At 39.1% G+C, this 27840-nt stretch overlaps 1 protein-coding gene and 2 long non-coding RNA genes across 3 annotated transcripts; 2 read left to right on the forward strand and 1 right to left on the reverse strand.

Moving 5' to 3' along the window:
* Positions 1 to 2055: 2055 nt before the first annotated feature.
* LOC307135352 lies at positions 2056 to 5335 on the forward strand. Its single transcript, XR_013817666.1, has 7 exons — positions 2056 to 2548; positions 3139 to 3212; positions 3457 to 3504; positions 3588 to 3671; positions 3822 to 4027; positions 4195 to 4354; positions 4453 to 5335. It is a non-coding gene; the product is annotated as an uncharacterized lncRNA (long non-coding RNA).
* Positions 5336 to 5652: 317 nt separating this feature from the next.
* Positions 5653 to 7894, reverse strand: LOC307119604 (uncharacterized protein; the record flags this gene model as incomplete). The annotated part of the gene is made up of 2 exons (XM_079805964.1): positions 5653 to 5727; positions 6974 to 7894. 2 exons carry the CDS (start codon positions 7892 to 7894, stop codon positions 5653 to 5655), a joined length of 996 nt encoding a protein of 331 aa, XP_079662090.1.
* Positions 7895 to 16545: 8651 nt separating this feature from the next.
* LOC307135359 lies at positions 16546 to 19560 on the forward strand. Its single transcript, XR_013817668.1, has 7 exons — positions 16546 to 16748; positions 17346 to 17419; positions 17684 to 17731; positions 17815 to 17898; positions 18049 to 18254; positions 18422 to 18581; positions 18680 to 19560. It is a non-coding gene; the product is annotated as an uncharacterized lncRNA (long non-coding RNA).
* The last annotated feature ends 8280 nt before the right edge of the window (positions 19561 to 27840 follow it).

Genomic DNA, 27840 nt, shown 5'->3' on the forward strand with positions numbered 1-27840 from the left:
ATAAAATGCATTATTTTATTAATCAAAAATACATGCCAAATTAAATGTTCTTCTGTACTGCAGCTGTAGAGAGGGTCATTCTAGAAACACTAGAGAAAATGGACATGAAGATAAACCACCTTACTTCACTGGTCCAGTCTCTAGTGGGGAACCGGCGCTTTTTACCCCCAGTAGAAGTGCAAAATGATGAGGAGGATGGCATATTTCCTCTAGCATCCACTGAGGATCTAGACCGGCTGGAACAAAGACTGTCAGACAGAGGGTTTCAGCAGAGAATGGTAAGAAAGTGAATTGTCAACCTACAGATACTAATGAAATGTAGTGTGTGTGTTTACATGCTACTTGCCAAAAATTTCGAATCCATTTCATGATATTGCGCAGCGCCTGTGAGCCCCTGCTTGTACAGGGAGCGACCCTTGCAACCACAGAGACATTTGTGAGAGACGCTGCATATTATCATTGCTCCTGCTGCACCCATGGTACAGCAGCAAAGTTCCTTGACTATTACAACTGAATGAGAGTATAGTTATTAGCCATATCAGCCTAGAAAAATCACAACTTTTTGATTTTCAGCATCATTACTCCAGTCTTCAGTGTCACATGACATTCTAAAAAGCCGTTTTTATGCAATTACTATTGGTGCTCAATTATTGATGATGAGTTCTTATTATCTATGTTAAAATACTTTTTGCCGCTTAATGTTTGAGGAAACAGTGATCCTTTTTTAGGATTCTTTGATGAACAAAGTTGAAATGAACAGCATTTATTTGAAATGTAAATAAATGTTATAAATGTGTGTCATTTTTGATCTTGGCTTATTAATGGTGCTTGCCAAAGGCAAAGCATCATTAAAATTGTTACTCTTGCTTTTGAAAGGAAGTTTATCACGGTTTCCACAAAACTATGAAACAGCACAACTTTCAACATTAATCAGAAATGTTTCTTGCGCAGCAAATCATGTTAAAATGATTTCTGAAGGATCATGTGCTGCTGAAAATTCAGCTTTGCAGAACAGAAATTGCTTTTCAAAATAGAAAACAGTTCATATAAATATACCATAATATAAAATGTTTACTGTTGACTAAATTTTGTATCAAATCAATGCAGTCGGTGAACATGAACAGACTTTCAAAAACATTACAAAAGGTGAATTATTCCAAACTTTTGACCGTTTAGTACAGCACATTTCTTTGCTAAAACGTATTTTAATGTACCTGTTGAAGGTGAACAGATTGTCCATCAGCGGCGGGCCAACAACCCAGATAGCAAAAAATATCGGCACGGCTTCTTTTTGCCGCCGGCCCTAAGCTGTCGGCTATAGGTGCGTCCCGCTGGCGGTGATGAAACGTTTGCCGCCGAATACGTCACTCCCATTTCTTGCGAGATGCCGCGGCCGACTAGCCGGCGGGCCGCCGGCTTCATTTTCTCTGGCGGTTGCCTCCGCCTAATGGACCGCGGCCGGCTGGCGGCAAGCCGCTGTGAAATACAAGGATTTCTACTCTCAAATTCGACCAGCCACGTTGGCTATGTTTGGCTTGTTGGGAAATAGAGTGGAACTGACAGCATTTTAACTAGTTCTCACATTTGAAGCGATTATAAAATCATAATAGCCTATATGTGAATTATATCAAATATTAGTTTTTTTTGCTCCAAAGCCATTAGGGTTTATAACAGATTCTTGACTCTTGATTCCATGATAAGGTTAGGTTTAGGAAATTACATTTAAATTTTCACTTGATTATTTGCATGTCGAGTGTGTTTAAACAGTGTTGGTCAATTTGACCCATAATGGATGTAATACTTTTTTTTTTTTTTAGCATAATAGGAGGGTTAAGAAAGTTTGAAAGTTCATTTTAGGATAACACTTATTTTTGTATTGCCCTTTTTTCTATTTCTTTTTGGACTGACTTTAAAATAGACATGACAAAAAATTAGAACTAACTTCATGACATTTTACTTTGTTTTCAAAACCCATATTTTTCTGAAAAACAAAAATATATTATTAATTATTTAGGAAAAATTCTACATTCATAAGACAAGAATAACTCAAAAGAAGCCCTCTAATATTACCTCTTATAAAGCTGATTTTTACAATATTTGAAACCCTCTCAAACATGAGGTCGCAAAACAAAAAGCTTACAAAAACAGAAACCTGAAAGCTTTTCAATTTCATGTGACTGCCTTAATATTATAAAGTATTTTCTATCTCAGAATTCTTATTTTTATTATTTATTTTATATACAGTGTTACATTTGTTGTTATTCTTTGTTCTACATATTCGGAACTGTACCACAATGCTTTATTATTTTTATTTTTCTCTCATTGTACTTTTTGTATTGTACTTGTCTATACATGTACTAATTTAAATAAAAATAAAATAAAAAAAAAACAGAGAAGTACCTCCACCGGCCGAGAGGGGCAGTATACCTAAAAAAGACGGAAGACAAACCGGTAAAACATACAGATTTACCATCAGCGGCCGCTCATCACATGGTTTTAGTATTTGAAGAGAGGAGATCAGAAAATATCCTCGACTACGAGCGTTTAAGTAAGTACATGTTTCCTTTTTGTGTCACACAATATTATGTTCATTTTTGATGTATATACCGGTAGGTTGTTTTAATTAGTTTGTTCAGACACGCACGCTGATATAGTGCACAATACACAGTGTTAGCTAACACGTGCTGTTTCGCCTTTTTTACACACTGAGTTCAAGCATGTGCTACATGTTAAAATGTATCTAGCTACTGTAGGTAAGTTGTTAGCCAAAGCTTTACATCTAGAAAGACTTAAGTTTAACTTTTGGTGTTTTCTAACAAAACAGAATGATGTATATAGGTTATTTAAATTATTTTGTTAGTCCGAACAAGCATGCTGCTAGGTCAGTTTTAGCAAGTGTTAGCTAACATGTGCTGTGTTGCTACTGTTCTTCTAGCATTTAAGGTCATTTATGAGTTATTTCTCTGAACTGCTGTACTTATTATGTTTGAGGACAATGCAGTTTACTTGATTCACTACACTGAATGAATACATTTTACTGTTCCACATTTGGCTGACCAGTTTTTCCCCCCACAGCATAGCTACTGTATATTCTGTATTTAACGTTAACAATGCGGTTTTGTTCACATTTTCTTGCAGATACCTTGACCAGAGCACAATCGGTTATCTTCATCCAAGAGACCTATTGTTGGACAATCGTTTCGGCTTTCAAGGTAAATAAATTGTTAGTCACAATGTCTAGTTACTGGGCTATAAGGAGAAGAATATTGAAAGGAGTTGAGATGGACAAACAGGAAATTGCAGATGTTGGAAACTTTATCAGTATGGAAAATTGTGCCTGTAGTTGTTGTTTTATATATATATATATATATATATATATATATATATATATATATATATATATATATATATATATATATATATATATATAATTAAAATAAAATATTTTTTATGTAGATTTCCAGAATGAGAACCAAGCCCTGAGGGAAAGCAATGCACGAGCAGGTGAGAACATGCACTCTTTCTTAAATTTTACTTTTTTGACTGTGATGTAGGTCCAAAATTACCAAATGCCTTTCATTTTGTAGCTTCGGATGACAGCGGCTCACTTCATGAGCAGGTGAAGCAAGTTGGGACAATGTTGACGACGTTTGCTCGTACTGGGCAATCAGGTACAACTTGCAAACAACACCTGTGGTTGTTGGTTTAATTCCCACTGGGGCCACCTGTACATGTAGTAGACCTAGTTGTAAATGTCATAGTTTAGTAGTTGAGGGACCAGGACTGACTGCTTTATTCTTTTATTCTGTGAACCCCTGTAGGTGCAGATCAGACCCTAATGCTGCGACGTCTTGGAGAGTTTGGCGATGTTGTGCGTAGCATGGACAACAAAATGGACACTATGCTGCAACATTTCAGTGCCAATGTGTCTTTTGGAGAGTTATCCCTGCCAGGGGGTCTGTTACTCCTCCTAGACAACCCATTTGGCGTTGCTTGACAACAGTTTGAGGCAGGATAAAGAGCTCCAGTAAGTGTGCTGATTTTGTTTATAATGCTGTAGGGTAATCTAAAAAGTAAAATTTAAGATTGTACACTGCATATTCTACAGTCTGAATCACAGCCGGTCACATTTTTATATTTATGTATGAGAAGCTTCAGAGATATGTAATTTGTAACACTTTTTTGTATTTTCAGCTTCGGTTTTTGGCAATCAAATGTGGGAGGGACCTAAAGACAACCGTGTGGCGAATGCTTTAGAGTATCTTCTCTAATCACCTTTCCATTAATACAACCTGGACGGGTGTAGGGGATAAAGCATGTTTTAGAGACATGTTCCTGAAGACCATTGTTCAAAGTAATATATATATAAATATATAAATTTGTTATATATTTAAGTAGATGTGTGTGGCCTTATGACATTCACATGGAATGACAGATCTGTATTTTCTACAGGAGCCATCCGGAAGAACCCGGCAACCCAGGATGCCACTGATGAGGCGGTCCAGGTTAGCGCTATGCGTTACCTTGAAAGGAGCATCTGATCGTGAAGGTGGAAAAAGACGCCGCACAGCTGAGAGGGACCCACAGCCGACCTCTTACACCTAGGCTGACTACTGACACCTGGAACCCTTTCTTTATCCTGCAGTCAGTAACATCAAGACCCCTAAAGAAGCCAGAAGTTTCAGGCTACACTCACCCAATCCACACTGTTCACTGTGGAAATTACTTTTTTTTTATTCCCTGTGACCCTGCCTTGAAGGCAGCTCCTTGGATAGATATGGGATGGCGAGGTTGTTTGTCCTTTATATAGGCGCACAAGAAATCACTGAAGATAAGCCAATTTGCGCTGCCTCATTCTGGAGGTCGGGGAAAACCGGAGAACCCATAGTCAGGCTTGTTATAATGTTCTGTTCTACTACTGTTCTATTCTTCTCCAGAGCTTTACTCTAAATTATTACCATTTATGCTATTGTTAGAAATGGCTTGTTAAATGTGATGTTATACCTCGATTTATTTGGTATCCTGCACATTCTTTGGTACCAAATATCCTCATTATTTGATATAATATTTAATGGTAATTCTTTTCATCCCAGAGCTGACCGATTTGTTATTAACAAATATTGTAAGTGTTATAATTTGCTTGTAAGGCTGTTTTTTTTTTTTTTTTAAACCAAAATTTAATTGGAAACATGCAGGTTCTTTAGTAAAAATGTTTTTTGTTATTTATAGGCCTATTTAAGCTTATTTATTGTCTGTTATATTTAATTTATATTATCTTGTATCATTGACAGTTAATGTACTTTGAAATGTGGAATAAAAATGCCAAATGGGAATTTATCTGGTTTGTTCAATTATTATCCATCATAAACTGCATGTTACAAATATATGAATAATAAATAAATATATATATTATTTATTACACAATAAGCGGAGGCAGATCGTTCGAAAAAAGCGTTTGCCTCCGCCGGGCCGCCTTCTGGTATAAAGGCGGCGGAACGGCGGTTTGCCTGCGGGCCGGCGGCGGTAGGAAGCCGGCTGCCGCTTTTAAAAAGCGGCTGCCGCCGGCGGTGCGCCGTCAAACGTGTTTGCGATTACGCAATTCTGACGCTTCTACAGCCGCCGGATCACCGCCGGTGGTCCGCCGACTCATTGTTATCTGGGAATGAAGAAGACCGTCTGGAGAATCTGCTCCAAGGTCTTCAGCACCAACGTCGCCCGCCAGCTGAACTGGTGCGGGAGAGGAGACAAGCGGGGGATAAGGAGAACGAATATCGGCTCACTATTAACCGGTAAGTTCACATGTTGTACATGCATTAGATCCAATGGCGGGACGTTACACCGTTAAGTTAACTAAGTATTTGGCAAACATGTTCATGAGTCAAACATAATCAAACATGTGGTAATACCAACAGCAACGTGCCATTTACAAAAATAGTTAGCAAATAAACGAACCTTGGGTTAACCGATCAGTTGCCCAACCACAGAAACGTGCACAACTCGCTCGTTAGTAGCTAACAGGTGATTATCATGATCAACTCAATCAACATAACCTCATTTCAATGTTATAACCGATCACAGACACCATACAATTAGTAATATTAGAATATATTTGTTTTATACATACCTTAAGCGCATTTTCCCTCACAACTCGTCAGGACACGTGTCTTCTCCGCAGCATCACACTCGCGCACATAGCTCGCGCAGGAAGAGAACTCGCTGATAGGCTATCTGACAGATTTATTCGTTTTAAAAAATAAAGTGTTTTTGTGTGTTTGTTTGTTTTTTACATGCAGCTTCAGCCATGAGGAATCCCGTCCTGCCATCTCCAACGGAAGCAGAGGCGGAGAAGAATATAAAAGATTTCTTACGCTTGGCTCCAGGGAGGGTGTAATTATCTATTATTTAAGTTAAATGTATGTTAAGTGTATTGTTTTGTTTGAATATGTTATAGTTATATTAATATGTATTTTTATAATTAATTAAAAGTTAATAGATATAATGAATTAGAAACAATGTTTTTTGCCTAATAAATATTTTTTTTAATCATGCAATGCGTGTTTTATTGTAGGTTCAGAACAGCGTGGTTATTTAATCATGTAAAGTGTATATGGCTGGATTTTATGCGAGTTAATTTTATTAATGGGAGGAATGTCTGGGCTACATAAATCAGATGTCTTACAGACGTATAAACATCTGATAAACGTCTTTAAAAGAGCGGATTGCCGACGTTCTAAATTATTAACGTTGTATAGACATCGCCTAGACATCGTTCTAACAGCTGGCAGGGACGTCTCGGCGACATATTGCAGATGAGCAAACGCCCTAAAATATACGTCTTCCAGACGAAAATGACGACGTCACACAGATGTCTGCACGACGTGCGTGTGCTATCTGGGTAGCATTTACACAAGTGTGCCTTTGCTAAATGTATAACTGTTGAACTGTTCAAATACCGCATCAGACCCTCACGTACGTCCCTGCCCTCCTCTTCTGCCCCCTGTGCCAGTGGCACCACAGGCTCTGCAGTAACAGGTGTGTCCCATTCATGCTGGTAATCCTCTCCATGACTTTCACAAAGATTGTGCAGAGCACAACAAGTCAACACCATAGATTTCACCAGTTCAATGTCGCTGTCATTCCTCTTCATAAGGCACCGCCACCTCCCTTTGAGTCTCCCAAAAGCATTTTCTACCACCACCCGAGCCCTGCACACTTTCTTGTTATAGGTCAGTTGTTCTGCTGTCAGCCGGCCATTGTCAGGGAATGGTTTTAGGAGCCAATTCTGCAAAGGATAGGCAGAGTCTCCCAGCACATAATAGCCAGCATTAACCCCACAGATGTTCCTGGTGCCAGCTGGGTAAAGGCTTCCACGCTCAACTAGCTCCCACAATGAGGACAGTCTCAGAACCCGAGCATCATGCAAACTCCCAGCCATTCCTGCATATACACTCCAAAATAGTCCTTTTCCGTCGACTACTCCCTGCAGGATGATGGAATGCCAGCCTTTTCTGTTGAAGTAATCACAGTGGTACTCCTTTGGGGCTATTATGGGTATGTGTGACCCATCAATGGCACCAACACACTGCGGAAGTCCCCATCGGTGCTCAAAGTAGGCTGCCATCTCTTTAAGCTTCTGCCGGTCAGGAAAACAAATCTGTTCTGGAACTAACCATATGCAAGCGGCCTCGCAGAATTCCTGGACGCACCGACGCACTGTTGTTTTGCTGACTCCAAAAAGATGGCCAATACTTCTGTAGTCGCTGTTGGTTGCCAGCTTCCATAGTGCGATGGCAACTCTTTTCTTTAGGGGAACACACACTCTGAAGTTTGTGTCCTGCTTTTCCATTGCTGGATGCAGCTTGGCACAAAAGAACAGAAATGTTTCTTCAGACATCCTGAAGTTGTGCATCCACTGTGTGCGTGTGAATCCTGGAACGATCACATCCCACCACTCATTTGAGCGTCTGAAAGTCCAAATGGTTGGTCTGCAGCGCCGATTTTGCACTAGATTGATTATCTAAAAAACAATGTAGCAGTGATGGACGGTGTGTTAAGGTTCTTTAATTAAAAGTTAAACTATCATAGACCGGCTAAAACAATACATAGTCAACATGAAATTACAGCATTGAAAGTATTACTCCACCAGAGAGGGCACTTTCATTGAAGCACAAAGAAACACTAGCCAACAGATATAGACTAACTCAGTCAGCTGGTGTGACTTTACTGGACAGGTCCATTTTCTCCAAAAATAAATCTGCAATCAAAAAATAACAAGCATAACATGACAACTTAGACAGAGGAAAAAAATCTTAAGAACTTTTAAATTAACTCCTTATACCATAGCCTCAGCCTAAAATATAAGTGATAAGTGTGTGTTTGTGTGTGTGTGTGTGTGTGTGTGTGTGTGTGTGTGTGTGTGTGTGTGTGTGTGTGTGTGTGTGTGTGTGTGTGTGTGTGTGTGTGTGTGTGTGTGTGTGTGTGTGTGTGTGTGTAAGCTGTTCATGTGACAAGGAAACACTTAAAGGAATCTGCTTGAAGATAGTCCTGTCTAACAGAGGGGTGGCCAGCTTTGGTCCTGGAGAGCCAATCCTGCAGAGTTTTGCTCCAACCCTAATCAAACAAACCTGAACAAGCTAATCAAGGTCTTTAGGTTAGAAAGCTATAGGCAGGAGAGGTTTTTTAATCAGGTTTGGAGCTAACCTCTGCAGGTCTTTGACTCTCTAGGACTGACGTTGGCCACCCCTGGTCTAACATGCCCTTGTTGGCAAAACGTAACATTTATCTTGTGAAATTCCTTCAAGGTAAAAATGAAATCTGTTCTAAAAGAAGACCGTCTGCCTACTCTTTAGTTCTCCCATCTTACCTCCAACCATATGAGGCTGTATTTTTAGCCCCAGTGACGAGATCAGAATGCTCCTGTCTCAAACGTATAAATCTCTCTGTATTTTCCTTGCTCCCTATTCAAAACAAAATGTAACATGACTCATTTGTACATGTATCATCACCTTCAATTTACCCTCTGGTAGTGTTTGGTCATTGTTATATTAATTCTGATCTAAAACGTTACTTGATATAGAAAAAGATGCATAGTTTGTGAATATTGTCTATCTTAAGGAAAAATATAATTGAACAAAAAAAACTAAATTAACATTAATTTCTTAAAACTAAAATTAGAAATCCATTTATTATGAAATATAAGAAGATTGTCAATTTCTACAGTTAACAACAAATTAAATGTTTCTTGCCTTGCCAGCAAAGTACTGTTCTAAACGTTTAAAAATCACAAAACACTTGTAATCCTGTTTACCACAACTATCTATTGAAGTAACAACAGTACAAATTTAAAAAACAAACTTGAAACTACTTACATTTAAACACCACATCTTCGCTTGCATGTGTAACGTTGTCATCAGCCGGTGCCGCCATTTTTCAAATACAAAAAAAGAAACATATGACGGTAGTTAATGGCGATGCAAAGAATTGTGGGTTATCTGCAGCAACGAAGGATACATCTCATGCACACTCCGAATTCCTGAAAAGAAGGGCGCATTTGAAGGTGGCATTCGGAGTATCCTACTTACTTTTTTGAAATGAGACAGCCTTCAGACGCATGCAGCCTTCAAATGCGACCTCCGGAGGATGCAGCCTTTCGATATGAGACACAGCTATGGACAAACGTTATTAACGTGGCTATAATTATGGATGCTTGAACAAATTATGAATAATTTTTCATAAGTATGCAGTGTCATAACTACATCTCTGACCTTATAACAAACCAAACAGTTTGAAAATCGATTGAAAATTGAGCAAGTTATGGTTATTTAAAAAGTGCAAGCACCCATGAAAACAATGTTACGAGTGAGCGAGCTGCCTGTGACAAGATGGCCGCCAGGTGCGGACGTCGACCTCCATTGGCCAGCAGCGCGGGCGAGACATCTAGCCTTTATTATGGATATCTACGATCATGACAGCTCCACCTGTGTGCTCCTGATATTGTTCAATGTTGTGCGTTCATGCAACGAATGTGAGTAATCACATGAATATTGTTTAGTTAACACTTTGTAGCTGTTATTGTGAATGTCAGATGTTTGGTGAATTATTTAGATATCGCGGACAGCCGCTAATCCGGTTAGCCGTTAGTATGATCACGTTGAGTTAACATGTGCTGTTGTTATTATAGGCGGCGTCACGCAATATATTGGTGTTTATCTTATTATATAATGTGTATTTCACAGCAAACAGTTGAGTATTCATGTGTGATGACTGTTTAAGCATTTATTGATGCTTTGTGAGGTATTTTGTAGTGAACATGTACAGATCTGTTGTATTCATATTGTTTTTATTGACCACAACATAACTTTCCATAACTTCATACCATCCTAATATTGTAAATGGATGTCACTGACTGCCTGACAAATGCTATTAAAGAGAAGTTTGAAGAGGATTTCCTTCTCCTGCGCCTGATTCTCTTACCGGAATCACTGTCCATAATTGTCCGTCTGCAGAACTGCACATTAACTAAGGTTGCTGGAGGTGATACCCCGCAACAGTGTGTGTGTGTGTGTGTGTGTGTGTGTGTGTGCTTATGTGATTTATGAGGACACAAATGTGTATACTGACATGGGTATTACACTGGTATTACAACATACACATGGTTTATGAGGACATTTCATGTGTCCACATAATAAAAATAGCTTTAAAAACATACTAAACAATGTTTTATTAAAAATGTAAAAATGCAGAATGTTTTCTGTGATGGGTAGGTTGAGGGGTAGTGTGTGTGTGTGTGTGTGTGTGTGTGTGTGTGTGTGTGTGAGCACGTGCGCTGATCTGTTGGTGTGTGTGTGTGTGTGTGTGTGTGTGAGCACGTGCGCTGATCTGTTGGTGTGTGTGTGTGTGTGTGTGTGTGTGTGTGTGTGTGTGTGTGAGCACGTGCGCTGATCTGTTGGTGTGTGTGTGTGTGTGTGTGTGTGTGTGTGTGTGTGTGTGTGTGTGTGTGTGTGTGTGTGTGTGTGTGTGAGCACGTGCGCTGATCTCAAGGAATCAAGGAATCAAGGAGCTTTATTGCCAAGTACATTTTTACACATACACGGAATTTGTTTTGCTGTTGTGCGAGTCACACCGAGTCGATCTGTTGGTGTGTGTGTGTGTGTGTGTGTGTGTGTGTGAGCACGTGCGCTGATCTGTTGGTGTGTGTGTGTGTGTGTGTGTGAGAGAGAGGGTGTGTTTTAAATGTAATTACAAAGCAGTTATTTGGTTTTGTTTAACTCTGAAACATTTTTCGAGTTAGTAGTTGTGTTGTGGTAGAAATAGCTACGGGTAGCACCAGATGATTGCCGAGTGAAACCATTCTACGTCATCGACACAGAACGCAAACCAAATGGCGCCGCCCATTGTCCAAATATTTAATGGATTTTTTAAATAACGTGGATCTTTCATGGGTTTTCTATGTTTCAGTAAGAGACATCATTTATGTTATATTAAGCCATACAGGTCTTAACACCAGGGAATCCCTTTAAAGGAGAGAATTAGAGAAAACAAAGGCCTAGATGGGCCAGAAGTCTCTGCTTTAACTCTGAGTTACAGAATGTGGCTGCAGCTCAGCTCAGAATGTCCAGAATGCATCACTGTGACATCACAGCTCAGAACATTAGAATGTTCAGTATCTCTATAACACTCGCTCTGCTCGTCTCCGCATTACTCGCTACTGCTTTACCCAATACTACAGTCTGTTTGCTGTTCTGCTTTAAACAACTGTTGTCCAGGAAATTTAGCCGTCTCTTAAAGTGAAAGCCATGCTTTTCACGGTTAGTATGATGCTGTTGCGTTACTGCTTCAAACACCCTAAGGTAATGCAGTCGGAAGGCACCAATTCTGCTAAACATCAAGGTAAGCAAGCACATTGTCATTGTACCATCTGTCCATCTGAGCATGTATTCAAGTAAATTCTTATTTATGCAGGAAATTATCTCCATCAAATGTGCTTTGTGTGCACAATTAAAAAGTTTTGTTGTATTTGCTGCTCTGGGCCTTGAAGCCCTTCTTGATGAGGAGGAAGATTTGTTTTGGGCGAGCCCAGCTTTGAGAGGTGATACACTTCATCTGTAGACAGTGTGAACACATGAATACACATATATCAGTGTGAACACATGAATACACATATATCAGTGTGAACACATGAATACACATATATCAGTGTGAACACATGAATACACATATATCAGTGTGAACACATGAATACACATATATCAGTGTGAACACATGAATACACATATATCAGTGTGAACACATGAATACACATATATCAGTGTGAACACATGAATACACATATATCAGTGTGAACACATGAATACACATATATCAGTGTGAACACATGAATACACATATATCAGTGTGAACACATGAATACACATATATCAGTGTGAACACATGAATACACATATATCAGAGTGAACACATGAATACACATATATCAGTGTGAACACATGAATACACATATATCAGTGTGAACACATGAATACACATATATCAGTGTGCAATGGTCTGATCAGCTTGACATTACAGGAGATATACAGTGCACGTTCACTCTCTGACAGCAGAGGGCGCTGACGGAACAGCAGAAATGCAGCCGTTTCCACGGTAACCCTCATAAACAAAACGATACGGTGAAAAGACTTAAGGCTATTCATTTTCAAACTTAAACATTTTATATTTTAATCTTGACTAAAGTACATGCCCTAGATATTGTTTGAATATGTTCTGACTGTTGTTCAGTCACACACTTTACAATAAGGCTCCATTATTTAACATTAGTTCATTCATTAACAAACTGACAATGAGAAATACTTCTAAAGCATGTATTAATCTTAGATAAATATACATTTCAGCATTTAACAACGCGTTATTAAAATCAAAAGTTGTAACTGTATTATTTAATGGACCTGAGCTAACACTAACTAACAGTTGCTTTTTTAAACTAACATTATCAAAGAAGAATAACTTCTGTAAAAATGTAGCTATTCATTCTTTGTTAATGTTAATGCATTAACTGGTGAGACATTATTGTAAAGTGTTACCTATTGTTCTTTATAATACTTTTGCACTTCTGTTTTAAATATTTGTTTACTTTATACATTTTTGTGTATTGCTTTATTGTATTTAAATGTTTGGTTCTTTTTGTTATAAGAAAGTAATTAAACCTGTTTATAGTATGACAACACTTTTTTTGCAACTTATTTCAATATCGTGATAATACCGTATACCGTGATAAAAGCTTCAGCAATTAATCGCAACATGAAAATTTGATACCGGCACATGCCTACCTCACATTCACCCATTCACACACCGACTAATATATATATATATATATATATATATATATATATATATATATATATATATATATATATATATATAGCCTTTCAATTATTACATAAGTGCATAATTTCCATATAGGAAACTAATGCTTATATTTTTCAATATACTGCAATGTATGCATTGACATTGTATGGCTATATATTAACACATAAAAAAAATATTGAGAAATTAAAGGGTTAGTTCACCCAAAAATGAAAATAATGTAATTTATTACTCACCCTCATGCCGTTCCACACCCGTAAGACCTCCGTTCATCTTCAGAACACAAATGAAGATATTTTTTGTTGAAATCTGAAGGCTCAGTGAGGCCTGCATAGGGAGCAAAGCAATTTATGCTCATGATCCATCAATGTAAAACATATTTAAATCAGTCCATGTGAGTACAGTGTGTATATAAACACACATACAGTGTTTGGGTGTGTAATTAACTAAACGTAACAGCGTTATGTAATTGAATTACAAAATAAACAACTGTAAACTGTTACAGTTACAAAGAAAAAAATTTGTCATTAAATTACAGTTACTTGTGAAAATGTTAATGGTTACAAAAGGGGGTTACATCTGAATTATATATTTCTATATGTATGTGTATATACTGCATGAGTAAATATATGTTCAATATATTTTGCAGTGTCTTATTACATGCACATCTATGAAGTATTTATGAAGTGAATTACTGAATATAAAATTACATACATTGATATATTAGTAAATATATTGTCACATATTTTTCAATGTATGAAAAGCAGTAATTCCTCATGTATTATTAAATATTTTAATATATTTATCCTGTATATTTTCAATATAACTTACAGTTAAATAATTTTATATATTTATCATTCATATATATATATTCATACATTCTTATAAGGGTGCGTAAGGGTGTACGCATTTTTATTTATTTTACTTGCTAATTAATATACTAAAGCAAAATCTAACTGATTTGCAGGGGTTGTATTTAACACAACCCAGCATAAAACATTTTTTTTCCCACAGTGTAGGACATATATGATTGAAAATATGTTAATATTGAACAATTTGTATATGTTTTTTTGCAGCATATATGATCCTTACAATTTTCTGTTGAAACATATAAGAATCTGGTGTTGCGTCCCAATTCGCCTACTTATACTACGTCCTAAAAGTATGTACTCTTTTTGTGAAGAAAAAGTACATACTTTTGAGTGTGTAGCAGAAGAGTATGCAAGCTTTGGGACATACTTTAATGCAGAGACTTTCATCATGTGTTTGCAAAGTTAATGGCCAAATGTATCATTACAAAAGTTCACAATGCTGCTGCAGGTGAAATATAATGTTGCTAACATTGAATAAATATCTTTTTGTCAGGTTAAATACTGATAATTGCTCACTCAAACCCCTTTATCTTATCCTCTCTACTTAACCGTCAGACTCGCGTAACCGTCATGTTTGTAACACTTTTTATCCGCGTTTTTAGTTCTAATCGAATCCTCGTCCATCTTGCAATGGGTTGTGGGCAATATAAGCCGTTAGAGTGCGCATCGATCTGCACTTCGGACTCTGACCGGAAATAGTAGACCATCCGGGAATCTTTGGAATACTCTTTTCAACATACTACGATTTGGGACATACTAATTCTTTTTTCGAATACTATTTAGTATGGATAATATGCGAATTGGGACGCAGCGACAGATGTTTTTAGCAAAATCATTTTTTTCCTTCACACTCATCTTGCGGTCAATGACTGTTGCGCTGGTATCAGCACCACCTGCTGGACTGGAGTTACAGCCTTTACAGCAAATTTACAAAGAGGATTTAAAGATAGCTGAATTACTTTTCCCAACAGTGCAATAAAAAAATATGAACATCTTTAATCATCACAGTTAGCCTGGTTAAAACCAGACCATTCTCAGTAATAACTGAGTTATGGTCTGGCAAAGCTTCATAGACAAATCATTTCCAAAGGGGCGTCACCAACGGGCGTCGCTCAAATGCCTCTCGGCGCAATTGGATAGACCTAAAACCAATCAGAGCGATGAGGGAGATGACGTATGCAGAGCGACGGAGAAACATCTGAGACTCTGGCCGTTTCTCAATACCCAGATAGCAAAAAATATCGGCACGGCTTCTTTTTGCCGCCGGCCCTAAGCTGTCGGCTATAGGTGCGTCCCGCTGGCGGTGATGAAACGTTTGCCGCCGAATACGTCACTCCCATTTCTTGCGAGATGCCGCGGCCGACTAGCCGGCGGGCCGCCGGCTTCATTTTCTCTGGCGGTTGCCTCCGCCTAATGGACCGCGGCCGGCTGGCGGCAAGCCGCTGTGAAATACAAGGATTTCTACTCTCAAATTCGACCAGCCACGTTGGCTATGTTTGGCTTGTTGGGAAATAGAGTGGAACTGACAGCATTTTAACTAGTTCTCACATTTGAAGCGATTATAAAATCATAATAGCCTATATGTGAATTATATCAAATATTAGTTTTTTTTGCTCCAAAGCCATTAGGGTTTATAACAGATTCTTGACTCTTGATTCCATGATAAGGTTAGGTTTAGGAAATTACATTTAAATTTTCACTTGATTATTTGCATGTCGAGTGTGTTTAAACAGTGTTGGTCAATTTGACCCATAATGGATGTAGGCTAATACTTTTTTTTTTTTTAGCATAATAGGAGGGTTAAGAAAGTTTGAAAGTTCATTTTAGGATAACACTTATTTTTGTATTGGCCTTTTTTCTATTTCTTTTTGGACTGACTTTAAAATAGACATGACAAAAAATTAGAACTAACTTCATGACATTTTACTTTGTTTTCAAAACCCATATTTTTCTGAAAAACAAAAATATATTATTAATTATTTAGGAAAAATTCTACATTCATAAGACAAGAATAACTCAAAAGAAGCCCTCTAATATTACCTCTTATAAAGCTGATTTTTACAATATTTGAAACCCTCTCAAACATGAGGTCGCAAAACAAAAAGCTTACAAAAACAGAAACCTGAAAGCTTTTCAATTTCATGTGACTGCCTTAATATTATAAAGTATTTTCTATCTCAGAATTCTTATTTTTATTATTTATTTTATATACAGTGTTACATTTGTTGTTATTCTTTGTTCTACATATTCGGAACTGTACCACAATGCTTTATTATTTTTATTTTTCTCTCATTGTACTTTTTGTATTGTACTTGTCTATACATGTACTAATTTAAATAAAAATAAAATAAAAAAAAACAGAGAAGTACCTCCACCGGCCGAGAGGGGCAGTATACTTAAAAAAGACGGAAGACAAACCGGTAAAACATACAGATTTACCAACAGCGGCCGCTCATCACATGGTTTTAGTATTTGAAGAGAGGAGATCAGAAAATATCCTCGACTACGAGCGTTTAAGTAAGTACATGTTTCCTTTTTGTGTCACACAATATTATGTTCATTTTTGATGTATAGCTATACCGGTAGGTTGTTTTAATTAGTTTGTTCAGACACGCACGCTGATATAGTGCACAATACACAGTGTTAGCTAACACGTGCTGTTTCGCCTTTTTTACACACTGAGTTCAAGCATGTTCTACATGTTAAAATGTATCTAGCTACTGTAGGTAAGTTAGCCAAAGCTTTACATCTAGAAAGACTTAAGTTTAACTTTTGGTGTTTTCTAACAAAACAGAATGATGTATATAGGTTATTTAAATTATTTTGTTAGTCCGAACAAGCATGCTGCTAACGTTAGGTCAGTTTTAGCAAGTGTTAGCTAACATGTGCTGTGTTGCTACTGTTCTTCTAGCATTTAAGGTCATTTATGAGTTATTTCTCTGAACTGCTGTACTTATTATGTTTGAGGACAATGCAGTTTACTTGAATCACTACACTGAATGAATACATTTTACTGTTCCACATTTGGCTGACCAGTTTTTCCCCCCACAGCATAGCTACTGTATATTCTGTATTTAACGTTAACAATGCGGTTTTGTTCACATTTTCTTGCAGATACCTTGACCAGAGCACAATCGGTTATCTTCATCCAAGAGACCTATTGTTGGACAATCGTTTCGGCTTTCAAGGTAAATAAATTGTTAGTCACAATGTCTAGTTACTGGGCTATAAGGAGAAGAATATTGAAAGGAGTTGAGATGGACAAACAGGAAATTGCAGATGTTGGAAACTTTAACAGTATGGAAAATTGTGCCTGTAGTTGTTGTTATATATATATATATATATATATATATATATATATATATATATATATATATATATATATATATATATATATATATATATATATATATATATATATATATAATTAAAATAAAATATTTTTTATGTAGATTTCCAGAATGAGAACCAAGCCCTGAGGGAAAGCAATGCACGAGCAGGTGAGAACATGCACTCTTTCTTAAATTTTACTTTTTTGACTGTGATGTAGGTCCAAAATTACCAAATGCCTTTCATTTTGTAGCTTCGGATGACAGCGGCTCACTTCATGAGCAGGTGAAGCAAGTTGGGACAATGTTGACGACGTTTGCTCGTACTGGGCAATCAGGTACAACTTGCAAACAACACCTGTGGTTGTTGGTTTAATTCCCACTGGGGCCACCTGTACATGTAGTAGACCTAGTTGTAAATGTCATAGTTTAGTAGTTGAGGGACCAGGACTGACTGCTTTATTCTTTTATTCTGTGAACCCCTGTAGGTGCAGATCAGACCCTAATGCTGCGACGTCTTGGAGAGTTTGGCGATGTTGTGCATAGCATGGACAACAAAATGGACACTATGCTGCAACATTTCAGTGCCAATGTGTCTTTTGGAGAGTTATCCCTGCCAGGGGGTCTGTTACTCCCCCTAGACAACCCATTTGGCGTTGCTTGACAACAGTTTGAGGCAGGATAAAGAGCTCCAGTAAGTGTGCTGATTTTGTTTATAATGCTGTAGGGTAATCTAAAAAGTAAAATTTAAGATTGTACACTGCATATTCTACAGTCTGAATCACAGCCTGTCACATTTTTATATTTATGTATGAGAAGCTTCAGAGATATGTAATTTGTAACACTTTTTTGTATTTTCAGCTTCGGTTTTTGGCAATCAAATGTGGGAGGGACCTAAAGACAACCGTGTGGCGAATGCTTTAGAGTATCTTCTCTAATCACCTTTCCATTAATACAACCTGGACGGGTGTAGGGGATAAAGCATGTTTTAGAGACATGTTCCTGAAGACCATTGTTCAAAGTAATATATATATAAATATATAAATTTGTTATATATTTAAGTAGATGTGTGTGGCCTTATGACATTCACATGGAATGACAGATCTGTATTTTCTACAGGAGCCATCCGGAAGAACCCGGCAACCCAGGATGCCACTGATGAGGCGGTCCAGGTTAGCGCTATGCGTTACCTGAAAGGAGCATCTGATCGTGAAGGTGGAAAAAGACGCCGCACAGCTGAGAGGGACCCACAGCCGACCTCTTACACCTAGGCTGACTACTGACACCTGGAACCCTTTCTTTATCCTGCAGTCAGTAACATCAAGACCCCTAAAGAAGCCAGAAGTTTCAGGCTACACTCACCCAATCCACACTGTTCACTGTGGAAATTACTTTTTTTTTATTCCCTGTGACCCTGCCTTGAAGGCAGCTCCTTGGATAGATATGGGATGGCGAGGTTGTTTGTCCTTTATATAGGCGCACAAGAAATCACTGAAGATAAGCCAATTTGCGCTGCCTCATTCTGGAGGTCGGGGAAAACCGGAGAACCCATAGTCAGGCTTGTTATAATGTTCTGTTCTACTACTGTTCTATTCTTCTCCAGAGCTTTACTCTAAATTATTACCATTTATGCTATTGTTAGAAATGGCTTGTTAAATGTGATGTTATACCTCGATTTATTTGGTATCCTGCACATTCTTTGGTACCAAATATCCTCATTATTTGATATAATATTTAATGGTAATTCTTTTCATCCCAGAGCTGACCTATTTGTTATTAACAAATATTGTAAGTGTTATAATTTGCTTGTAAGGCTGTTTTTTTTTTTTTTAAACCAAAATTTAATTGGAAACATGCAGGTTCTTTAGTAAAAATGTTTTTTGTTATTTATAGGCCTATTTAAGCTTATTTATTGTCTGTTATATTTAATTTATATTATCTTGTATCATTGATAGTTAATGTACTTTGAAATGTGGAATAAAAATGCCAAATGGGAATTTATCTGGTTTGTTCAATTATTATCCATCATAAACTGCATGTTACAAATATATGAATAATAAATAAATATATATATTATTTATTACACAATAAGCGGAGGCAGATCGTTCGAAAAAAGCGTTTGCCTCCGCCGGGCCGCCTTCTGGTATAAAGGCGGCGGAACGGCGGTTTGCCTGCGGGCCGGCGGCGGTACGAAGGCGGTAGGAAGCCGGCTGCCGCTTTTAAAAAGCGGCTGCCGCCGGCGGTGCGCCGTCAAACGTGTTTGCGATTACGCAATTCTGACGCTTCTACAGCCGCCGGATCACCGCCGGTGGTCCGCCGACTCATTGCTATCTGGGTATGTGTTCTTGTCTGTACCACTGTCTATGGTCTGTGCTTGTGTTCTCAAATAGGAAATGTCCCCAGTTTCCATTTCAGAAATCTGGTCACCTTACCTAAACCACATATTAATGTTTAATTATTTTTAAAATGTAAACGAAAAGAGGCAGGGTGTTTTATACTTTGTTTTATTATAAATATATAAGATAATGAATGTAGGCCTAACTACGCGTTGCCTGAACCACATGTGTGTGGCTAATATGTTTAAGTTTTTTTTTTTAATGAAATGAGGCAGTGGTGTTTTATGACATATTTTGTACGCGAACTTCTAACTTGCGTCCGTGACTTACCAAGTTTGACTCCGGAGAATGAACTCCCGATGATGGTAATAGTTATTATTTTAAACATATTATAGCCACACAAATGTAGTGAAGGCAATGCATATTATCTTCAATGCATGTATATAACAAAACGAAATATTTAAAAAACCCGGCCTCTTTTCGTTTACATTAAAGCTACACTGTGTAACTTTTTTAGTCTATTCTTAGCTAAAAACACTTGGTTCTTTCAAAAATATATGTGCTCATTAATGTATATTTACTTCTTTCAAGTAATAAAGTATTCTCGTAAGTTTATAATATGCCATTGAAAATACATAAGGTAATGGGATCTAACGGTGGTCGCCATGTTGCCCCTCCATCTTGAAAGTACATTAGCCAAAGAGGGACATACCCGTAAATTCAAGCTTCGCCTTTCGCGTTTTAACCGGTTTTAACACTGTGCGCGTCAACTTGTTCAGACTTGTCTGGTGCATGTGCAGAGAGTTTTCATCTCAGCAGCTCCAGTAACAGAGTTATACGGAGTTTTCCTGGCTTGTTTATTCCTCAAAAGTCTGTTTTTCCTTGTGTGGTATTTCTGTGCGTTAATAACTCCGTAAGTAATAATAGTTATTGTCATTGTGGATGTGTTTCAGAGTGTGTCATCATGTAATTCAGTTGATGTTACCTCAGAAGTATTTTTGTGTCAACATACAATAGCGTAATGCTCACCTATTTGAATAGTCATTCAGTTATTAACAATGTTTATTCGTTTATAGAAAATATTTGCTTGTAATGTATGTTGATGGAAATATGTATCAGGTCTGATCGGCATATTAACACTTGTTATACAGAGCTAAACCTGCGCACACACTTTTGTAACCGGACACCGCTTGTTAGCAGCAGCAGCGGCAGCTCAGCTCCTTTTAATGCAGCTGCCTTTAGCGCCTATATGTGGTACAATAAGCTCTGGTTTACGGTTACATTATACAAATGTAACTTATAAGTATAGTTATACAGTTCTTAACTGTGTATATTCTGTCATGTCATTATCATGTATATTTACCATCCTAATTTGTTCTCTCACAGAAACCACATCTATGTACATATCCATGCAAACCTGTTTATGCCTTGCAATTGGATGACTGAATAAACATTACTATCATCAAAGTTCACTCTGGATTAGCTGCAGTTCTTTCTAGCCGAATAATTAGGCCAGTTGAGTTCCAACCATCCCACTGCGAACAGAATATCCCACAGGCACCGTGTCGAATGTGGACGAGGTCGAACTGGAAGCCATATTAATCTTGGACTAAATCGGCCACCGTAGGAGTTAAAACGAAATCGGAATTGAACAGAACAGAAACTAAAATTCACTGGATGGTCATATACAAGTTCACCACTAGATGGGGGAAAATATCACACAGTGTAGCTTTAAAAAATAAAAACATGTAATATCATGTGTTCATAATATAGCCTATGATTATCACTGTAATACAATGAGATATGATATAAAACAAAACCCAGTCTCTTTTTGTTAAATGTTAGTTTAATGCGTGATCAATATCCATTTTAAAAGTATAAGTAAAAGGTATAAGAAACTATACAATACATAAAGCAATTCAGTCAAAGAAAGTCAGCGCTAGGAGACTACAACAGTAAAGTTTAATAGCTTACAAATATAAAGTTATGAAACTTCACTTTACCCTCAGACAAAACGATCTGTCAGGGAACAAATTATAGAATAATGAGAGCAAAGATCAGCCGTTAGATCTACACAAGACGAATCATATCTTCACATCAGAGCCAGCGGCAGACGGCAGAAGGACTGGCCGAGGAAAGGCGCCTCTCGGTGGGGTTGAGCAATTGAGCACCGCTGGACAAATTTTCAAAAAGGCGCTCTCTTCATAAATAAACCACAGATTTTGGCTTTAAAAACAACTACATTCTCGCCTGAAAGGACTTAAAACTATACTTTGTGAAGCATTAACACTACCAGGGCTCTCGCTAAGACAAGCAAGCTGGTATATCAGACTTTTGCCGAATCCAGTCGGTAAGACAGCGATAACATCTTTTTTAGATATGAAGGCTTCTTGTGTTGTTCTTTGCTCTGGTTTTAACGGAATGGAAAAGTTTAAATCGCTTAAAACAGCCGCGATAGCTGATAGTGATGTTCCACTGCTGCATCCATCTTTGTAATCAGTGTACAGAATCTGCTTCACTGTCGCTGCGCTGTCGTCATCGTGTAAAGCCCGCCTCAACGTTTCTGATTGGTGCCTCGATTTCTGGGGCTTAGAAATGGGTTTGAATGGGCTCTTTGCCAGACTACTTGCAGAGCAAATCTAAATTTGCCGGAAGTTGTCTGGGTTTTCCCAGGCTACATCACAGTAACCATTATACTGATAAAAAATTAAGTAAATTTAAAAGTATAATAGTTTCTGCTTTCTTCTTTTGCTACAGATTCTGAGCCTGACTTTCGGATTGACGCTGGCCCTCAGGTTGACGACACTGCCTCCGAGATTGATGCTGCCTCTCAGGATGAAGCTGCTGCCTCTCAGGTTGACGACGCTGCCTCTCTGGTTGACGACGCTGCCTCTCTGGTTGACGACGCTGCCTCTCAGGTTGACGACGCTGCCTCTCAGGTTGACGACGCTGCCTCTCAGGTTGACGACGCTGCCTCTCTGGTTGACGACGCTGCCTCTCAGATTGAAGCTGCCTCTCTGGTTGAGGACGCTGCCTCTCTGGTTACCGACGCTGCCTCTCTGGTTGACGACGCTGCCTCTCTGGTTACCGACACTGCCTCTCAGGTTGATGCCACCTCTCCGGTTGACAAAGCCACCTCTCTGGCTGAAGCTGCTGCCTCTCTGGCTGAAGCTGCCTCTCAGGTTGACGCCGCCTCTCTGGTTGACAACTCCACCTCTCTGGCTGAAGCTGCTGCCTCTCTGGCTGAAGCTGCCAACTCTCTGGTTGAAGCTGCCGCTCAGGGTGACGCTATCTCTCTATTTAACACTGCCCACTCTCTGGCTGAAGCTGCTGCGTCTCTGGTTGAAGCTGCCCACTCTCTGGTTGAAGCTGCCGCTCAGGGTGATGATGCCTCTCTATTTAACGCTACTGGCTCGCTGGTTGACGCTGCCGGCTCTCTGGTTGACGCTCGCGGCTCTCTGGTTCACGCTGCCGGCTCTCTGGTTCATGCTGTCGGCTCTCTGGTTCACGCTGCCTCTCAGGTTGACGACGCTGCCTCTCAGATTGACGACGCTGCCTCTCAGATTGACGACGCTGCCTCTCAGGTTGACGACGCTGCCTCTCTGGTTGAAGTTGCCTCTCAGGTTGACGCCACCTCTCTGGCTGAAGCTGGCCACTCTCTGGTTGAAGCTGTCACTCAGGGTGACCCTGCCTCTCTATTTAACGCTGCCGGCTCTCTGGTTGACGACGCTGCCTCTCTGGTTGACGACGCTGCCTCTCAGGTTGATGCCACCTCTCCGGTTGACAAAGACGCGTCTCTGGCTGAAGCTGCTGCCTCTCTGGCTGAAGCTGCCCACTCTCTGGTTGAAGCTGTCTCTCAGGTTGACGCCACCTCTCTGGTTGACAACTCCACCTCTCTGGCTGAAGCTGCCCACTCTCTGGTTGAAGCTGCCGCTCAGGGTGACACTATCTCTCTATTTAACGCTGCCCACTCTCTGGCTGAAGCTGCTGCCTCTCTGGTTGAAGCTGTCCACTCTCTGGTTGAAGCTGCCGCTCAGGGTGATGATGCCTCTCTATTTAACGCTACTGGCTCTCTGGTTGACGCTGCCGGCTCTCTGGTTCACGCTGCTGGCACTCTGGTTAATGCTGTCGGCTCTCTGGTTGACGACGCTGCCTCTCAGGTTGACGACGCTGCCTCTCTGGTTGAAGTTGCCTCTCAGGTTGAAGACGCTGCCTCTCAGGTTGACGCCACCTCTCCGGTTGACAAAGCCGCCTATTTGGTTGACAACGCCACCTCTCTGGCTTAAGCTGCTGCCTCTGGTTGACGACGCTGCCTCTCTGGTTGGCCTACATTGATTATCTTATATATTTATAATAAAACAAAGTATAAAACACCCTGCCTCTTTTTGTTAACATTTTAAAAATAATATAATAAACATTGATATGTGGTTTAGGTAAGGTGACCAGATTTCTGAAATGGAAACCGAGGACATTTCCTATTTGAGAACACAAGTACAGAAAAGAACGCAGAGAAACGGCCAGAGTCTCAGATGTTTCTCCGTCGCTCTGCATACGTCATCTCCCTCATGAACAAGTATTTGACACACTGCCGATTTTGCAGGTTTGCCCACTTACAAAGCATGTAGAAGGCTATAATTTTTATCAAAGTTACTCTTCAACTGTGAGAGACGGAATCTAAAACAAAAATCCAGAAAATCACATTGTATGATTTTTAAGTAATTAATTTGCATTTTATTGCGTGACACAAGTATTTGATCAGAAAAGCAGAACTTAATATTTGGTACAGAAACCTTTGTTTGCAATTACAGAGATCATACGTTTCCTGTAGTTCTTGACCAGGTTTGCACACACTGCAGGAGGGATGTTGGTCCACTCATCCATATAGACCATCTCCAGATCCTTCAGGTTTCGGGGCTGTCTCTGGGCAATACGGACTTTCAGCTGCCTCCAAAGATTTTCTATTGGGTTCAGATCTGGAGACTGGCTAGGCCACTCCAGGACCTTGAGATGCTTCTTACAGAAACACTCCTTAGTTGCCCTGGCTGTGTGTTTCGGGTCATTGTTATGCTGGAAGACCCAGCCACGACCCATCTTCAATGCTCTTACTGAGGAAAGGAGGTTGTTGGCCAAGATCTTGCGATACATGGCCCCATCCATCCTCCCCTCAATACGGTGCAGTCGTCCTGTCCCCTTGGCAGAAATGCATTCCCAAAGAATGATGTTTCCACCTCCATGCTTCACGGTTGGGATGGTGTTCTTGGGGTTGTACTCATCCTTCTTCTTCAATCAAATCAAATCATTGGGAGGACAGACAGGTTTACTAGGACACTGTAGTGTATTAGTTATAGAGGAAACACTGGGGCATGAGTGTGTGAACCTGAAAACACACTGCATTGTGAGGACAGACGGGTTTACTAGGACACTGTAGTGTATTAGTTATAGAGGAAACACTGGGGCATGAGTGTGTGAACCTGAAAACACACTGTATTGTGAGGACAGACGGGTTTACTAGGACACTGTAGTGTATTAGTTATAGAGGAAACACTGGGGCATGAGTGTGTGAACCTGAAAACACACTGCATTGGGAGGACAGACGGGTTTACTAGGACACTGTAGTGTATTAGTTATAGAGGAAACAGAATGCCTTCAGAGTAACCCATGTTTATTCAGTTTGTTTCCAAAAACTACATGTCTAGGTTTAGTCTTATTTTGCAGCTTCTTCAGCTCCAGCGAGTGTCTTACAGCCGTGTTTCTTTTCATCCTCTCCTTTACAGATGAACACAGATGCTGCCTCCACTGAGATATTTACACCCTGTTTGCCAGAAGCAAGTTCAGAACAGGTATTGTGTCGTTTTGTAAGATACATTAGTGTTTAAGCCAGTTTGTTTTTTTATATTTTATTTAGTACAGTATCTGAGCACTGGACTTTTGGTTAAATTTTGCAATTAATCCGCAAATCACATGTTCTGAACTGTGGGTCATTTATCAACAGTGCGTAGAAAAGGTTCTATATTTTGTCCTACGAATGAAATTTAGAATGGGCCTAAGTACAATAAAATCTGTATTTATCAAACATGCGCACCACAGTTCTTACGCACATGAGTACGCACTCAATGTTGATAAATCCCACATGTGCAATGCTTGTTCACGGTCATAAGCATTCGGAAACGCCTCCAATCAACCATATATGGGGACAACACTTCCCTTTCAAAATCACGTGATTGTGTTTTTTCCTCACTGCAATTGTGGCGAAGAAGAGGAACTTCACAAACACAAAAGGAGTTGCGCAACGACGTTTAACAACAACAAATTTGCATCACAAATGATTTGCGTGTTAACAGAATGAAACCCTTTTCTATTTACATCATCAAATTCATTGGTGATGGGGCTTTTATGGCGATAGCATGAAAGCCCCATTTTATTCCAGCTTGTTGAGGATTTCGGTAAGGGAACTGGATGTAGGTTGGGTCCAAGGAAATAAATTACATTTGTCACAGCTGTCTTTTATAGGGTTTGACAAAAATTACACATCTTGTTTAAAACTACAAAAATGAGACATTGAGTGTTTTATAATTAAAGGAAACAGGACATATGTGATCTGCTTAATTCAAACTGTCTTAAATGCTTTTTATGTGTAGTGTCGCTGTTCTAGCACTAGATTCTCAGCGTAAGCGTGCTCAGAGGTGTGCTTATATTTACACACATTTCTACGTCCAAGTTCAAGTTGTTAGATCCCACACTTTTCGTGAAACTGTTCTTTTACGCACTCACTACGCACAGATCTGTGTGTACGCACCGTTGATAAATGAGGGCCCTGGTCTGTGCGATCACAGATCTCTGCAGTGTGACTATGACAGATGATTGTCAAACCCAGTTTGAATGCAGTGATTGGATAACATTATACTGTAGAAAAAAATTGTCTATTCTTATGATTCCTGAAATAATGAAATTAAGCTGCAAATATTACTAATAAAATGTAATCATTTATTTAAATGTTACACATCAATCTTTTTATTTTTATCTGACTGTCAGCTAATAAATGTGTGCTGATGGTTCGAGTACTGTTGTTTGACATCGGGCAGCTCATGATCCTGTGTTTTCAGCTGCGTTCACAGTAAATGAGCTGTTCTGAGACGCTGTATCATGAGCTGCACGTGTGTAAATAAACTCAGCGCTGCGTAGGGCTGGCCGATAAAACGATAACGATATGTATCACGATAGACACGTAACCAATATCAATAAAAATGCGTTCGATAAAACGTTCGATAATTTTTTTTTCTTTGTCGGAAGAAACCAGAGGTTGAGAAGCAAGTTTGGTTGCATGAACAAAGGCACTCGCTCTCTGGTAACCTAGCAACGTAGGGCGTGCCCCGCTAACAGCCAATCATGTAACAGTATCCTGTCTGGTTGCGGCATATCGTTGTCTCGTGTTGGACTCTTCAGTAACAGAACCGGCGGGGAGTGATAAGTGGAAAATGAGTGCTGTGGCGAGCGAGGAAATTGTTGACAAAACAGGAGAACAAGTCAGCTCGCTAGTATGGCAGTTTTTTAGATTTTATAAGTCTGAACATTTTTTAAATATTAAACATTTCACACTGCAATGCTTTCTTGTTTTTAGTGATGGAAGTGCTGAACATCGTGGGAGCATCGACTGATATGAAGAAAAAGCAGAAGTGGCTGCTGTGATTGGGCATTTTGTTTCATCTGACATGCATTAACTGTAGTTGATGTTTCAGATATCTTCATCTGTGGCAAGATAACCAAAATGTATTGTTGTTCACATTGACTGTTTTAAAGCTCTTCAAAATATTAAACTCAAAACATTAACATGGTTAAAACTTGTGACTTTATTTTAATAACTTGCTGAACTGCTTATTTGCCACCTCTCAGAAGCCTCTTTAATGAAGGGGAGGTATTGTTTCTTTAGAACCCGCGAGGATGTTT

This window comes from Gobio gobio (genome assembly GCF_949357685.1).
Source record: "Gobio gobio genome assembly, chromosome: 1".
Lineage (NCBI taxonomy): Eukaryota > Metazoa > Chordata > Actinopteri > Cypriniformes > Gobionidae > Gobio > Gobio gobio.